Raw genomic sequence first — 16,505 nt, forward strand, 5'->3', positions numbered from 1 at the left:
GTGGGATGGAGGGCAGGGAGGGACAGAAGAGGGATGGAGACAGTGGGACGGGGGCAGGGAGGGACAGAGGCAGGGATGGAGACAGTGGGATGGGGGCAGGGAGGGACAGAGGCAGGGATGGAGACAGTGGGACGGGGGGCAGGGAGGGACAGAAGAGGGATGGAGACAGTGGGATGGAGGGCAGGGAGGGACAGAAGAGGGATGGAGACAGTGGGATGGGGGCAGGGAGGGACAGAGGCAGGGATGGAGACAGTGGGACGGGGGCAGGGAGGGACAGAAGAGGGATGGAGACAGTGGGATGGAGGGCAGGGAGGGACAGAAGAGGGATGGAGACAGTGGGATGGGGGCAGGGAGGGACAGAGGCAGGGATGGAGACAGTGGGACGGGGGCAGGGAGGGACAGAAGAGGGATGGAGACAGTGGGATGGAGGGCAGGGAGGGACAGAAGAGGGATGGAGACAGTGGGACGGGGGGCAGGGAGGGACAGAAGAGGGATGGAGACAGTAGGACGGGGGCAGGGAGGGACAGAGGCAGGGATGGAGACAGTGGGACGGGGGCAGGGAGGGACAGAAGAGGGATGGAGACAGTGGGACGGGGGCAGGGAGGGACAGAAGAGGGATGGAGACAGTGGGACGGGGGCAGGGAGGGACAGAGGCAGGGATGGAGACAGTGGGATGGAGGACAGGGAGGGACAGAAGAGGGATGGAGACAGTGGGATGGAGGGCAGGGAGGGACAGAAGAGGGATGGAGACAGTGGGACGGGGGCAGGGAGGGACAGAGGCAGGGATGGAGACAGTGGGACGGGGGCAGGGAGGGACAGAAGAGGGATGGAGACAGTGGGATGGAGGGCAGGGAGGGACAGAAGAGGGATGGAGACAGTGGGATGGAGGGCAGGGAGGGACAGAAGAGGGATGGAGACAGTGGGACGGGGGGCAGGGAGGGACAGAAGAGGGATGGAGACAGTAGGACGGGGGCAGGGAGGGACAGAGGCAGGGATGGAGACAGTGGGACGGGGGCAGGGAGGGACAGAAGAGGGATGGAGACAGTGGGACGGGGGCAGGGAGGGACAGAAGAGGGATGGAGACAGTAGGACGGGGGCAGGGAGGGACAGAGGCAGGGATGGAGACAGTGGGACGGGGAGCAGGGAGGGACAGAAGAGGGATGGAGACAGTGGGACGGGGGCAGGGAGGGACAGAAGAGGGATGGAGACAGTGGGACGGGGACAGGGAGGGACAGAGGCAGGGATGGAGACAGTGGGATGGAGGACAGGGAGGGACAGAAGAGGGATGGAGACAGTGGGATGGAGGGCAGGGAGGGACAGAAGAGGGATGGAGACAGTGGGATGGAGGGCAGGGAGGGACAGAAGAGGGATGGAGACAGTGGGACGGGGGGCAGGGAGGGACAGAAGAGGGATGGAGACAGTAGGACGGGGGCAGGGAGGGACAGAGGCAGGGATGGAGACAGTGGGATGGAGGACAGGGAGGGACAGAAGAGGGATGGAGACAGTGGGATGGAGGGCAGGGAGGGACAGAAGAGGGATGGAGACAGTGGGATGGAGGGCAGGGAGGAACAGAAGAGGGATGGAGACAGTGGGACGGGGGCAGGGAGGGACAGAGGCAGGGATGGAGACAGTGGGATGGAGGACAGGGAGGGACAGAAGAGGGATGGAGACAGTGGGACGGGGGCAGGGAAGAACAGAAGAGGGATGGAGACAGTGGGACGGGGGCAGGGAGGGACAGAAGAGGGATGGAGACAGTAGGACGGGGGCAGGGAGGGACAGAGGCAGGGATGGAGACAGTGGGACGGGGGCAGGGAGGGACAGAAGAGGGATGGAGACAGTGGGACGGGGGCAGGGAGGGACAGAAGAGGGATGGAGACAGTAGGACGGGGGCAGGGAGGGACAGAGGCAGGGATGGAGACAGTGGGACGGGGGGCAGGGAGGGACAGAAGAGGGATGGAGACAGTGGGACGGGGGCAGGGAGGGACAGAAGAGGGATGGAGACAGTGGGACGGGGACAGGGAGGGACAGAGGCAGGGATGGAGACAGTGGGATGGAGGACAGGGAGGGACAGAAGAGGGATGGAGACAGTGGGATGGAGGGCAGGGAGGGACAGAAGAGGGATGGAGACAGTGGGATGGAGGGCAGGGAGGAACAGAAGAGGGATGGAGACAGTGGGACGGGGGCAGGGAGGGACAGAGGCAGGGATGGAGACAGTGGGATGGAGGACAGGGAGGGACAGAAGAGGGATGGAGACAGTGGGACGGGGGCAGGGAAGAACAGAAGAGGGATGGAGACAGTGGGACGGGGGCAGGGAGGGACAGAGCAGCAGCACAGAAGGACAGCAAGAGAGAGGGGAGGCGGAGAATGGCCGTCAGCTGGGAGGACCCCAGGAACCGGAGCGAGCAGGGAACGGGTGCCCTCTGAGTCCGGCTGGGCCGGGCTGGGACCAGAGCCGCAGCAGCTGGAGGCGGGGGCCGCAGGAGGCAGGGCGGGCTGGGGCTCAGGACCAGGGCCGGCCCCCCCCTGCTCCCCGTGGCCCCCCGGCACGCGGCCGGGGCCGGGCGGGGCGGGGCGGGGCGGCACCTGGAACATGGGGTAGGTGAGGAAGGTCTCCAGCGTGCGCTCCTCGCAGTCGGGCTTGGCCTCGTAGTGCTTGAGCAGCTTGTCGAAGTCGCGGTTCTGCTTGCAGTGCGCCAGGATCTGCAGGCTGTACTGGTGGTTGCGCACGAACTCCTGGTAGATGTTCAGCATGGGCAGCAGGATGTCGAACAGGTCCGCTGCAAGGGAGGGGTCAGCGGGGGCTGGCGCGGCGGCCCCGCCCGGCGGCCAGCCCCCGACCCCGCCCCACGCGGGAGCCGCGCCCCAGGGAGCCCCGCCCACGCAGGAAGCCCCGCCCCAGGGAGCCCCCCCACGCAGGAAGCCCCGCCCCAGGGAGCCCCCCCACGCAGGAAGCCCCGCCCCGGGGAGCATCGCCCCAGGGAGCCCCGCCCACGCAGGAAGCCCCGCCCCAGGGAGCCCCGCCCACGCAGGAAGCCCCGCCCCAGGGAGCCCCGCCCACGCGGGAAGCCCCGCCCCGGGGAGCCCCGCTCACGCAGGAAGCCCCGCCCCAAGGAGCCCCCCCCACGCGGGAAGCCCCGCCCCGGGGAGCATCGCCCCAGGGAGCCCCGCCCACGCGGGAAACCCCGCCCACGTAGGGAGCCCCGCCCACGCGGGAAAGCCCCGCCCCGGGAGCCCCGCCCATGCAGGAAGCCCCGCCCCAGGGAGCCCCGCCCACGCGGGAAGCCCCGCCCCGGGGAGCCCCGCTCCTGCGGGGAGGACTCCGGCACCCGTCCCCTCCAGGACCAGACGGGCAGCCCCAGCAGAATCACAGCTGTAGAGACGGCCCGTCCAGTCTGGCCCGCGTGTCTCAGAGGGCCGCGGAGAGCAAGTGCAGAGGGCGCTGCGGCGGCCCCCGCCCCTCCAGGATGCGGGCGCTCCCCGTCGGGGTCCTTCCTGCCAGGAACCGCTCTCCGCCGAGGGGGGCTGCCTCCGCCTGCACAGGCCACAGCCCACCCAGTGACCGGAGCAGTGGGGGTGTAAAGGCGGGCCCCCAGCCTCGATCCGCCGCACCTCTGAGGGGCCGGCCCGGCTCCGGAGTTTCTGAGGGGTCCTAACTGTGTTGTGGCCCCCCTGCTCTGGCTCCCTCACCGGGTCACACGGAGGGCCCCCAAGAGGCCTCCCTCCCAGAGTGTCCCATCTGTGACAGAGGTAATGACCGAGGTCACAAGGTGAGTCCGCAGGGGCTTGGAGCCAGCTCTCCTGACTCCCCATTCCAGGCTCCCCACCATACCGCACACCCTCCTGAGTCTGGCCCTCCAGCCCTCTGCACGTCCTCCCGACCTCCCCAGCTCTGCAGCCCCAGGGTCCTCCTGCCCTCCAGCCCCCCAGGGCCCAACCAATCTCCCCAGACTCGCCCTTCAACACTTGATGGGTGGGGTGGACCCACGGAGCCCGGCTTACAAACCCCGTTAAGAAAGAAAAACAGACTCCGAGCGGGAGCTCCTGGCTAGGGTTGTCCCCTGCCCGGGGACAGCATGCTCAACCGGGCTTCGGCCACAGGGGCAGCCCCGTCTTTTCAGGGCCGCTTGAATTCTGACCTTAAGGAGAGTGGGGGTCAATGACTTGAAAACAACAACAAAAAAGTGTCCACCCACTCAGAGGCCTCCATGGCCTAAGGGCAGAGAAGCTCTTTGTTCTAAAAAATTCTCCTTCTGGAAACCTATCCCAGGGAAATGCTCCGTAAAAAGGAGAAAATCACACATACAGATGATTATTTCCTGTAACAAGAAGTGGGACCAACTCCAAAGAGCCAGAGATGGGGAGTGGAGCATTACGCTGCCGTGAAAAATCACACGTCCAGGATAACAAAACACTTGTGCTATCAAGTTAAGTAAAAAGATTGAAATAAATAAAAAAACAACAACCCACAGCAAGATTCAAAATCTAAATTCAGTATGTTTGCAACTATGTAAAATGGGGAAAAAAAAAACCCAAGATCTATGCAGAGAAAAGAACTGGAAGAAAACACACTGAGATGTTTATGGCAGTTATCTTCGGAGGGAGGACTATGACTGATATTTTTAAACCTTTCTACTTTTCTGGATTCTCAAATTTTCTCAAACGGGTACGTCGATATTATTTTTAAAAGGGAAAAGTAGATAAGTAACTAAAAATATATCACTTCCTCCTAGAAATACGGTTTTTGCCAACATGTGTTTCCCCTTCTCCCCCTGAGGGATTCAGGGGGCTTGTGAGGGGAGTGCCACCAGCCTGGAGGGTGGCCCTGGGGAGGGACGTCCGGGGGGCCAGCTACTCACCCAGGACCAGGGTGGGCCAGCTGGAGATGCGGGCCTTCAGGCCTTGGTAGAAGATCTGGTGCAGGAACATGATGGTCTCGCTGCAGGGAAAGCACAGGGTGAGCTGCGCCCCAGGGCGTTCCTGCCCCTCCAGGGTGTCCCTGGCCCCGAGCCAGCAGCAAGCCGCTTCCTCCACGGAGCCCCCAGTGAAAGCCTGTCAGCATGGCCTGTACAATTCGTGGGGGCCAGTGCTGAACGAGTACACAGGACCCCTTGTTAGGAATCGGTGGAGAAAGGGCGCCTGGGTGGCTCGGTCGTTAAGCGTCTGCCTTCGGCTCAGGTCATGATCCCGGGGTCCTGGGATCGAGCCCCGCATCGGGCTCCCTGCTCAGCGGGAAGCCTGCTTCTCCCTCCCCCACTCCCCCTGCTTGTGTTCCCTCTCGCGCTCTCTCTCTCTGTCAAATAAATAAATATAATCTTAAAAAAAAAAAAAAGAATTGCTGGAGAATTCCAAGACAGCCCCAAGCAGGGCTCCCTAGGCCAGGGCCGCCAGCCTCCCTGTGCCCCCCAGGTTCTCGCCATCTGGGAGCGACCCTGGGGAATCCAGAGGAGCCCAGGGCTCTGGAGAATACGGAGTAAAGGCCGCCGATAACGTGCATATAGGGCTGTGGCCTCAGACCCACGGGGCTGCACTTAGCCTACGCCCCATCCCAGGCTGTGTGGCCTTGAGCAAGCTGCAACCTCTCTGAACCTCAGATCTTCCTGCACAAAATAAGGAGGTGAAATGAGGTAACCGCTGCAAGCAATGGGATGATGTCAGCGCCCGGTGCATAGTGGATGCTCAGTAAACGCTAGCTTTCCACCACCCTTTTGGGACAAGTTAGGGAAGCAAACGAGCCAGTGTCCCCCCAGCACCGGCTTTGTCACCGCCGAGAGTGCTGGGGGGATGTGCGCTCCCCAGGCAGCTGGCCCCAGAACAGACAGCTCGTCAGTCCTCCGTCCTCCGAGGACAAGGGGACTTCTGTCTCCATGGGGGAGAGGCTCCCTCTTCCTCCGGCAGCCCCCTCCCTGCCAGCCGATCCTCCTCTGCTACCGCTCACCACCCCAGCTCCTACCGCCCTGGAGACCTGGGGCTCTCCCCGTGTGCCTGGGGCTCGCCTTGAACCAGACCGAGGAGTCCAAAAGGACGCTAAGGTCGTGCACCCTGTTCTTGGACAGGAAAAGTGAGGCCACGAGAGGAGGGGTTGGGGCCGCCTGAGCCTCTGCTCTCTGCTCACACGCCCTCCCTCCTCCCCCTGGGCGGTCCCCGCTCCCAGCTCCGTGTGTCCCCGGGGGGGGGGGGGGGCTCACTGCCTCAGAACCACAGGCCGGGCGGGGGTGGAAGGCGCACGGGGGCACGGGCCTGTGGGCAGCAGAGCAGGGGGTCTCCCCCGAGACCCCAGGGGGAGAAGAGGGGAAGGCTGAGGGGAGAGTCGGGGAGAAAGACACACCGATGACACCTCCAGGCTGAAGAGCACAGTGTAACTCAGTCACATCCACCAGATGTACAGGATGGACGGAAAACATGGTGCCAGAGAGGACATCGAAATTCCAAGTAGAGGAAGCGTTCTGAGCTCCATTCTGAGCGTGGGTCCTGTCATTATGGAGACTCGACTGTCCTCTCCCTGAAGTCCCATGAGAATGGTCCCCCAGGTGTGGTGACACCTGATTCCCTGACCGGGGCCCCCCCCAGGTGTGGTGACACACTGATTCCCTGACCAGGGCCACCCCAAATGGCTGAAGTCATTTTCAGTTTTAGGCAGCAGGTCCCCTATAGAGTGACTTTTGACAAGGCTGGTTTCTGTCTCTCTGTGGCCCCTAACTAGTCTGTCGAGTGAACAAACGCGTATCAATCCCGAGAACTTTGGCCAGCCACGTGTGAAGACCACTTGGACAGTTCAGAAGCAAGAGACTGACTGACCTAAGTGTGTGTGAGAATGCACAAAGGGAAGAATATCTGATCTGAGATGGGGAGATTGGGGGTCGGGGGACTTTCAGGGTTCTTGAGGGAGCCAGGCAGCTCTGGACTACCCTGAGCACAGCCCCAGCAACACACAGGGGCGCCATTCCTAGGCACCTCCAGGCGACAACTGCTCAGGATGCATTAGGGAGGAAATGAACCTTCTTAAATTCCAACACTGCACAGGCCACTGTAGTAGCATGTTAGGAACATCATAAGCTAGGACTAGAAAAACACAGTTGATGAAGCCTCCATTTTTAAAGTACAAACTGAGAGAATTTCACCTGTAATCTTACTACTTAGAAGCTACCATTGTCACCCATCTCATAAGAAAATAAAATGATCTCATTTTGATTTGATTTTTTAAAAAAGTCATTGTTATGTTCTTTGAACATTTTTCCTATGTGCTGGCCATCTGAATTCCTTCTTTTGAGAATTCCCTAGCCATGTCCAATTACTATTTTGTCTCTTCTTAATTTTAAATAACCCTATATATGAAGCACATAACCTAACATACATGTTGTAGACATTTTTGCTCAGCTATCTGCCCACTGATTGTGTGTTTGCTGTTTTAATTTTTTGGAAGTTTTTCCATTTTGCTTTGTGAGGCATATCATTTCTTTCTGTCTTCTGCTTCTGAGTGTGTATGGATTGCAGACACACCTGTTTTATTTTGTTGCTTCATTTTTACATGAAAGTACTCAACTGCAGTTAACTGGTGTGAGATGCGAGTGAGGGGGATAAACGCAATCCTCCTGGTGAGGTCAGCCAACTGCCCGATTGCATCTATCAAACATGCCCGCCGTTTCCGCTGCTTTTCTATGCTGCTTCTGACTGTTACTACTTTTTTTTTTAAAGATTTTATTTATTTATTTGACAGAGAGAGACACAGCGAGAGAGGGAACACAAGCAGGGGGAGTGGGAGAGGGAGAAGCAGGCTTCCCGCCGAGCAGGGAGCCCGATGCGGGGCTCGATCCCAGGACCCCAGGATCATGATCTTAGCCGAAGGCAGATGCTTAACGACTGAGCCACCCAGGCGCCCCCTGACTGTTACTACTTTTTATACGGTCTTAGGTCTGTTTCTAGACTTTCTATCTTACCTTCTGGCACTGCCCTCAGGCGGTTTTCATTCCTTTTAACATATTTATAAAACTTTATAACATTTTAATTAAAGTTGGGCATGTTTCTTTCATTGTTCTTATTTGAAAACACTGTTACCTACTTACAAGTATTTATTCCTTCAGTTGAACTTCAAGATCACTTTGCTATGCTGCACTTTGGGTGGAATTATATTACGTTTATAGAATATTCTGGGTGAACATGGCAACTCTATGACACAATCTTTCCATCCAAGGTGCTGGTCCACTCCCTGTTTTTGTACAGCCTGCAAGCTCAGGAAGATTTTTACATTTTTAAACGGTTTGGAAAAAAACAAAAGAATATTTCATAGTACGTGAACATATGTGACATTCATATTTTAGCATCCATAAGTGAAGATTTATCAGAGCACAGCCATCCGCATTCATTCATGGATCGCCTGTGATTGCTTACTTTCAACATAGACCACATGGCACACAAGGTCTAAAATACCTCCTATCTGGTGCTCTACAGAAAAACTGTGCTGATCCCCGGCCCATGTGAACAGTGACCCTGAATTGTGCAGTGCGTAGCTGGTGTAGCTGTACACGACGGCCCTGACTCCACCCACAGCAAGCAGGACCCAGACACAGAGTAAGTCATTATTTAAGTGTGATGGGTGTCACAAAGAGCAGCAGAGGGCCCTGGGAACACATAAGTAGGGACATGGCAAGGGACATGGGGGTGGCCAGGGACGTGACAGCCAAGGGAAGACGTGAAGACAGAGTAGGAGACACCTGTCAAGGACGGTAGGGTGGGAAGAACATTCGAGGGAGAGGCAGTGACCTGTCTGCGGAACACACCTGGGACGTGCTCATTCTGCCTGGTGCCCCCTGAGCCCAGAAAGGGGCGTGACTCACCCACGGGCAGTCCAGAGTAAGCGGGCAGAGGCTGGCCCCTGCACTCCCGCCCCACCCTCTGCCCGTCCACACAGCCCGTTACCCACCGCCCCTCCCGTGCAGACATGACTAATCCCTGGTGGCACGCTGTCCTCCCTCCTGTCCCCGGTCTCACCATCCTGCTCAACCCAGGACGGCAGGCGGCCACTGCCCCTCAGTCCAAGCGGGCATCGATGTACAAACCACCTGCGCCCCCCGCCCCCTGGGACAGGATGCCTCTGGTCGCAGGCAACACTTGTGGTGCCCAGAGCGGGGGTGGGGGGGGGGCGGGAGAGCTTTCCACCACAGGGAAATAGCCCCAGTGTGCGAGCTTCTTGTCTGGGCTAACCCAAACCTCCCACACACGTTTACTCGGAAGACCTTTCTTCCCCTACTGGGGGAGCACACCGTGAACCCCTCCCCGCCCTGCGGCAGCCTCCAGGAATCCGCCAGCCTGGACAGAGTCCTTCCCCAGCTCCAGCAACTACCAAGTTAGCATCAGGTTTCCAACAGGGCCGGACCTCTCAGCCTAAAAGCAAATCCAGCAGAAAGCCATGTGCAGGAATCTCTTCCGTAAGTGGGTCAGCAGCCTCCGTGGTCGGAGGCAGGGAGCGCCAGGCGGTCTGCCCGCGTCCCGGGTGCTGCCTCCACAGAGGGGCTCACGTGCAGGGGAAGGCTCTCCAGCGATGCAGGGGCGAGGTGGAGTGCACCTCCAGACCCTCGCGACCATGAGCAGGGGGAGGAGGCTGGGGGTCGGGGACAGGATCCAGCCTGCTACTGAGCAGGTCAGTGGGGAGTACAGAGCTTAACAGTAAACAGGGCTGGGCTAAAACTGCAGCACACACAATTGCTGTGTGCCCTTGAGCACATCCTGCAACCTCTCTGAGCTCCAGCCTCACGGGGTGTCGCTGAGGACTGGAAAGCATGCAGGTGCAAAGCAGGTTCCACGAAGCGCCACCGTAACATGGTGAGCATCATCCAGAATGTTCACTCCTGCCAAGTGCTGGCTGGGCTTGTCATGAGGGCAAGGGAAGCGTCACCCCTTGTGCTCACGAGGGCACAGAAGACGGACGGTGAAGGTCATGCTGTACCCCACGGACCATCCAGTGAGCTGCTAATGATCACAAGGCAGCCACTCCCAGGTCATTCCTCCCCCAGCCCGGCCCCGCGGGGAAGGAAAGAACTCCAGCCTGTTCCCGTTGGAGATCAGGGCCAGGGTGAAGAGGGAGCCAGCCCCAGAGGACGTGCATCCCCGGATATGCTCACTGGGTTCTCTTACTTAAAACAGTAAGAAAAACAGAGTGGAATACATTGATTGCTTCTCCATGTTGAACCAGTCCTGCATTCTTGGTGTAAATTTCATTTAATCATGATTATTTCTGGATCCAACCTGGTAATGTTCTGTATCTACAAGATCCGATAGAAGACAGACTTTGCTTTGGATGCTGGAGGGATGCTGGCCTCACAGAGGAGGAGGGAAGCGTCCCCTCCCGTTCGATGTGGATTCCGTTCCCGGCAGGTGCATCACTGGGGGCGTGACTATTAGGTTAATGTCTTGCTCCCACGGAGCACCGGACACGTAGCTCGGTGCGAGATGCTGTGTATGAACCCCTCACTGGATCCTCCAACCCCTGTAAGAGGCAGGTACGCTCCTGGAGGCCGTGAGAACTGATCAGGCTGCCGCTGTTTGGACCGGGATCAGTGAGACCGTGACGGCGAGAGCCTGGCACCAGGAGGAGCGGGCTTCCTCCCTCCTGTTTATCCTCAGGCAAAGGCCTCCGACCTGATCGCGCACTCGTTGAGAGATAAAAACCATGGGCTATTTTTCTCAACAACTTTTGAGCAAAGGCGGGGAGCCAGCCTAAAAACTCTTAACTGAAGTCTCCAGGATAAAAGAAGTCCATGAAAGATCGATGAAGAATAATAAAAGCATGGAAAGATTAAAGAAACGCAAAAGCACACGTTTCTTAGTGGTTGTGACAAGCGGTCACCAAAGGCTTGCAATCGTGGCCTAAAATGCGAGGACCTGGTGCAGCACAGAAGGGCACCAATGCCTCCCACAGCTGACCCCCGAACGGCCTGGGGTCGGACCCCGCGGCCCGTTACCCGCGGGTTTCGTTGATAAATACAGTACGGCACCAAAAATGTATTTTCCTTGTGATTTTCTGAACACTGTTTTCTCCTCTCCAGCTTTCTCTATTGTAAGTTACGGTCTATAAACCATTTAACGAGCAGATTACGTGTTGACTGACTTATGTCATCAGTAAGGCTATCTGTAGTTAAGATTCGGGGAGCCCAAAGCCCTGTGTGGATTTCCAAGTGTGCGCCCCTCACCCCCGAGCTGTCCAAGGGTCAGCCGCGCCGAGCCTCTGGGCAGGCGGCTGCCTGCAAGTGCAGGCCGTGACCCGTGGCCGCGGCACCAGTGGGAGATGGGGTTCCCCGGCTCCACCCCAGACCTCCTAACAGAGAAGCACAGGGTGGGTCCCCACTCCTGCGCTCACGTGTGCATGTCTGTGGACCCTGCTACACCGCCCGGGGCGCTCAGGAAGGGGTGCATCCTGCCACCCCGTCGGAAAGACCCCACTGCAGTTTCTGGGGTAAGTGTTACCCGATTTCACAAAAAGGTAATTGATTTTCTTGGTCTTAGGAAATAAGGGCATTTATGTAATACTTAAAAATTCTGTTCCACACGTATGTTAAGCATCAACCTTGTAAGGCCAGGTGGTTCCACTTCTAGAAGGTCTTATGAGGTCAAAGGCTGTTCCCCGCCCCATCTGTCTGTCCGTCTCTCTCCTGCCCCGACCCTGGTGCGGTGTCCACACCCACGGCCTCAGCCTGCCCATCCCTATGACTCTGGGCCTCTCTAACCAGACCCCTGACCGGCGTCCACACCTCTCCATCACCTCCAGACCACCCCACAGGCCCCTCGCACCTGGCACCCCTGGGTCCTGACCACCGTGAGGCAGGCCTGGTGAGGGCCCGTTAGGGTGAGTGAAGCGGCTGAGTGAGGCGTATTTTGGCAGGATCACAGCCAAAGGAACATCTCGGGGTACACGGTGGCCCACCCTAATTCCTGGGGGGGTTGCTCACACATTGCACTCTGGTTATGTGTTTTCAAGTCCGTTTACCCAATTTTAACACCCACCGAAAAGCTCATCTATTTAAACCATTTCTTAAGAAACCCCTTTTAAAAAGAGGTTGACAGCCGAAGGGTGGCCCCTAGCTCGGCCTTCTGGGGCAGCATGGGCCCCACAGTGACGCCAGAGTCGCCATCTGGGAACGGTAAGTGCGTCTGCAGGGCAGGTGGACCGTGCGGCACAGAGCCTGGCCTCTAGGTCCTTGCGGCCGCATCGGGGTAGAGCAGAGCACAGTCAGCGTTCCGGGGCCAGATTTAAAACTCGGAACAGTTCCACCGTGGCTTCTCAGCGTCAGCATTAACACGGCGGGAGCCATGTGCCTCTGTTGGGGGGCCGGTCTGTGCCCCGCCGGGGTTCCCAGCAGCCCTGGCCTCAGCCCCCTCGCGGCCCACAGCAGCCCCCAAGCCCAGCCAGGTTCTGGCCATCCGATGCGTCTCCAGACATGCCGGGCCTGCCCTGGGGGACACGACGCCCCAGTGGGGCACCTCCACCCACTACGCGGCACCCACACTTGTGGGGGGGGTGGCTTGGAGCCACGTGGCTCGGGCGGCTTCCACACCGTGGGGGCCGTTTGCTCAGCGGCGCTGGGCGGTCTCCGTCCCGCTGTGGCCGAGCGCCCGAGGTGGGCCGGCCTCTGAGGGAGCTCACCTGTTCAGGAAGATGCTGCTGACGTCGTCGTGCGTGATGGGGGGCTTCTTGGAGCTGGCTGCCATCCGCAGCGGGCGCAGGAAGTTGTTGACCAGGATGTGTAGCTGCTGCACGTACTCGGCCTCGGCCTCCAGCATGCTGAACACCACCTGGTTCCTCTTGCGCATGCTGTCGGCGTGGGGCGAGCGGATGTAGTCCTGGATGATGGTCTTCCACTTGCGCCGGCATAACCAGCCCCGTAGGAAGCTCTGCACCTGTGGGACCGGGCGGGAGGGGGCTCCGTCAGCGGGGCTGTGCGGCCCCCAGGGCAGGGACCGGGCTTTGTCACCCCTGCCCCCTCAGCAGGCTGGGTGTGCAGGGGACAGCCCTGCCGAGGGCCAGGCTGCGAGGTCCTGGGCGAGTTGCCTGGTTGCTCTGACCAGTCCCCCATCTGCAGACGGGGCTCACGAGGGGGCCCCCGGGCTCCAGTGCGGTCGGGGAGCTTGCCGAAATGCAGATGCCAGGCCCCACCCCGGACCTCTGCATCCTAACAAGACCCCCGCGGGGCTGTAGAAGCGTTCTCTGAAGGAGGAAAAGGGTGACCCGGGCCTGCATTATGGGAGGGGGCTGGAGAACAGGGGCCTGCCAGGCCGTGCTGGGCCCACCGCATCTCGGCTAACGACTGGCCTGAAAGCCCAGAAGTTCCCATGAACGCTCGTCTGGAGAGAGGGCGATTATCAAATTGAACAGAACATGGCAAATGAGTTAATCCCACGCTTGGGGCCTCGTCAGCGCTTCTGCCTGGAACCTCTCCTCCTGCCTCCGTGGGGGAACGGACGCTGATACTTGATCTTGGAGTCGGGCTGCTTGGCACGGCCGTGTGTTGGCAAGAACTCGGGCGAGGACCTCGATTCCCAGCCACACAGAGCTCGCTGCGGCTGGCATGGAGCCCGGGGCGGGGGGTCCCGGGGTCGCCTGCTGAGGACCAGGCACAGATGCTTGTCAGTCTCAGCTGAAAGGGGCACCAGCAGCAGGTTCAGTCGGCGGCTGCGGATCTGTGGCTGGGGCTGTCTGCCCAGAGACGGGGCCAGCCCTGAGCCCAGACCACTCTCTTCCAACTTCCAAGACAGGGAGGCTCTCTCCACCAGGGAGGGCTTGCCCTGAGGCCCAGGAGGATGAAAATCGAGGGAGGGAGGGAGGATTTCAGCTGGTACTTAAAATGTTCCAACCAGGGGCGCCTGGGGGGCTCAGTGGTTAAGCGTCTGCCTTCAGCTCGGGTCATGATCTCAGGGTCCTGGGATTGAGCCCCGAGTCGGGCTCCCTGCTCCACGGGGAGTCTGCTTCTCCCTCTGCTGCTCCCCCTGCTTGTGCTCTCTCTCACTCTCTGACAAATAAATAAAATATTAAAAAAAAAATGTTCCAACCAGAAGGGCTTCTCAAAACGGGCTGAGCAGCCCAGGGAGTCACAGCACAGAGGGAGTCCAGCGTGCCCCTGCCGGGGTGGGGCTTGGCTCGGACCTGGTGACGAGCCCCGAGGCCCGCGGGGGCCTGGCAGGTCCTCCAGACGTAGGAGGCCGGCTGCTGGGACGAATGGGGCTTGTGTGGCAGGTGCGACCTTGTGTTTTCCAGGAGGGGCTGTGTCCAGGGAACAGGGACGTGTGCTCTGGAGCTTGGCTGGGTCGAAACGTCACGAGCAAACGCTGAGCTGGGTGACCTGGGCAAGTGCCTTTGACTCTCTGCACCTCGCCTCCCCGTGCGTGAAATGCAGATAATAATGAAACCCCAGAGGGTTTTCAGTGAGGAATGAATTAATCTGCATAAGGCTCCTAGAATAGTATCAGACACATAGGAAGTGCTTAATGAATGTTAGCTATTTCTATTTTTGAGAAACAAAATCCAGATTTTTATGTGAAGTGCTTAATGAATGTTAGCTATTTCTATTTTTGAGAAACAAAATCCAGATTTTTATGTGAAGTGTTTAGCTTTTAAAGCACTGGCAACAAATTAAAAAGAAAAAAAACACAGTGTGGGCTCAGAACCCCAGACACGCCGGGAGGCTGAACTTGGCCTGGGAGGACGCCCGTGTGCAGTTTCTGGTCTGGGGGCGTCGGGGCTTTCTGCCCGCTCCACACGCAGGATTGTCCGGTTTCACCGGGCTGTCTTAGGGTGACTCGGGCTCCCCAGCTTCCAGTCTGGCAGCTTGCACACACACACACGCCCCTTCCCTGTGCACCTGCCGCCCTCGGCCGGCCCACAGTGCTGGTCGGCACCCCAGCCACCAGGCGGATTCCCAGGGCCTTCTACGACCTCTGGACTTTCACGGGGCAAACCGGCAGGGGCAGCTCTGGGGTCCAGGGGCTCCCATGCCGAGGTGGGCGGGGGACTAGAGGGGGCAGCTGTGAGAGGAAGGATCTGCTTGAGGAGGGGGCTGGGGTGTGGCAGTGCGGAGGGGGCTGGGGGGGCGGTGTGGCAGTGGGGAGGGGGCTGGGGGAGTGGTGTGGCGGGGGGAGGGGGCGGGGCGGTGTGGCGGGGGGAGGGGGCCGGGGGGGGCGGTGTGGCAGGGGGGAGGGGGCGGTGCGGGGCGGCAGGGGGGAGGGGGCGGGGGGGTGTGGCGGGGGGAGGGGGCCGGGGGGGGTGGTGTGGCAGTGGGGGAGGGGGCGGGGGGTGTGGCAGTGGAGGAGGGGGCGGGGGGGTGTGGCAGGGGGGAGGGGGCGGGGGGGTGTGGCAGGGGGGAGGGGGCCGGGGGGGGCGGTGTGGCAGGGGGGAGGGGGCGGTGCGGGGCGGCAGGGGCGAGGGGGCGGGGGGGTGGCAGGGGGGAGGGCGCGGGGGGTTGTGGCAGTGGGGAGGGGGCGGGGGTGTGTGGCAGGGGGTCGGGGGCCGGGGGGGCCTCAGGAGGTTGCCCCCATTATATGAGAAAAGCTTGCAGCTGGAGCCTGCAGCCTGGGTTCCTTCCGCTTTGGAGCCTGTTCTACACATAAAACGGGGAGGCCACCACCCCCAGGGACGGCCCGGAGAACCCGCCTGACCAGTGCTGCTCAGGGGTCCTGTCTCAGGCTGAATTGGGGGGCGGCCTGCCCTGGGGGCGGGGGGGCAGGGGTGACAGTGCCAGGAGGCTCTCTAGGAGGGCTGCTACAGACCTTCTTGATCTTCTTGATGTCGCTGTCCTCATCGTTGGGGGTGACGGTCTGGGTGGACTGGATGCGCTCATTGTCCTTGAGCAGGGACGCGATCTGTAACAGAGACGCGGGTCCCAGCGGTGAGCGAGCGCCCTGTCACCTCCCCCAGGGGCCTTCGGCGTGTCCCCTGCTCTGTGGGAGGCTGTGGAGCCGGACGGTGAGGGAGCACTGGACTGGGAGCCCTGGCACCCGGGGTCTGGGCAGCGGGCACCCCAGTGTAACCTGGGGGCTTTGCCTTTAATCTGCGATTGTCTTTCCTACGCCCCAAACCATCAGCCCCTTTATTTTTAATTTTTACTGTGGCAAAATAACATCAAACTTAACCATTTTAACCTGTTTCAGGGGTACAGTTGAGAGGCATTAAAGTACGCGCACGCCGTGTGCAGCCGTCCCCGCCATCCATCTCCAGAACTTTCCATCGTCCCACACTGAAACTCTGGCCCCATGAAACAACGTTTCCCCGCCGCCCCCCACGCCCAGCCCCCCATCAACCTTCTGACTATGAGCCTGACTCCTCTCCGTCCTCACAGGACTGAAATCCTACAGAATCCGTCCTTCTGTGACCGGCCGATTTCACTTGGTGTAAGTGACGTCCTCCAGGTCCCCCCATGCTGCTGCAGGTGTCCGCACACCGTCCTTGTTAAGCTTGAGTAATTTCCCGTGGTACTTACGTACCCTATTTTGCAACCCCTTCATCTGTAAATGGACACTTGGGC

At 59.8% G+C, this 16,505-nt stretch overlaps 1 protein-coding gene across 2 annotated transcripts in view; it reads right to left on the reverse strand.

The window, feature by feature from the left end:
• Positions 1-16,505, reverse strand: part of RASGRF1 (Ras protein specific guanine nucleotide releasing factor 1) — a 101,698-nt gene that overhangs the window by 48,060 nt on the left and 37,133 nt on the right. For both annotated transcript variants that reach the window (XM_036068685.2, XM_036068686.2), the window contains exons 4-7: positions 15,751-15,843; positions 12,635-12,888; positions 4,857-4,936; positions 2,584-2,777 (exon numbers count right to left, since the gene is read on the reverse strand). In XM_036068685.2, coding sequence (XP_035924578.1) covers positions 2,584-2,777; positions 4,857-4,936; positions 12,635-12,888; positions 15,751-15,843 — 621 coding nt within the window. The remainder of the gene's footprint in view (positions 1-2,583; positions 2,778-4,856; positions 4,937-12,634; positions 12,889-15,750; positions 15,844-16,505) is intronic.

The sequence above is a fragment of the Halichoerus grypus genome, chromosome 8 (genome assembly GCF_964656455.1).
Source record: "Halichoerus grypus chromosome 8, mHalGry1.hap1.1, whole genome shotgun sequence".
Lineage (NCBI taxonomy): Eukaryota > Metazoa > Chordata > Mammalia > Carnivora > Phocidae > Halichoerus > Halichoerus grypus.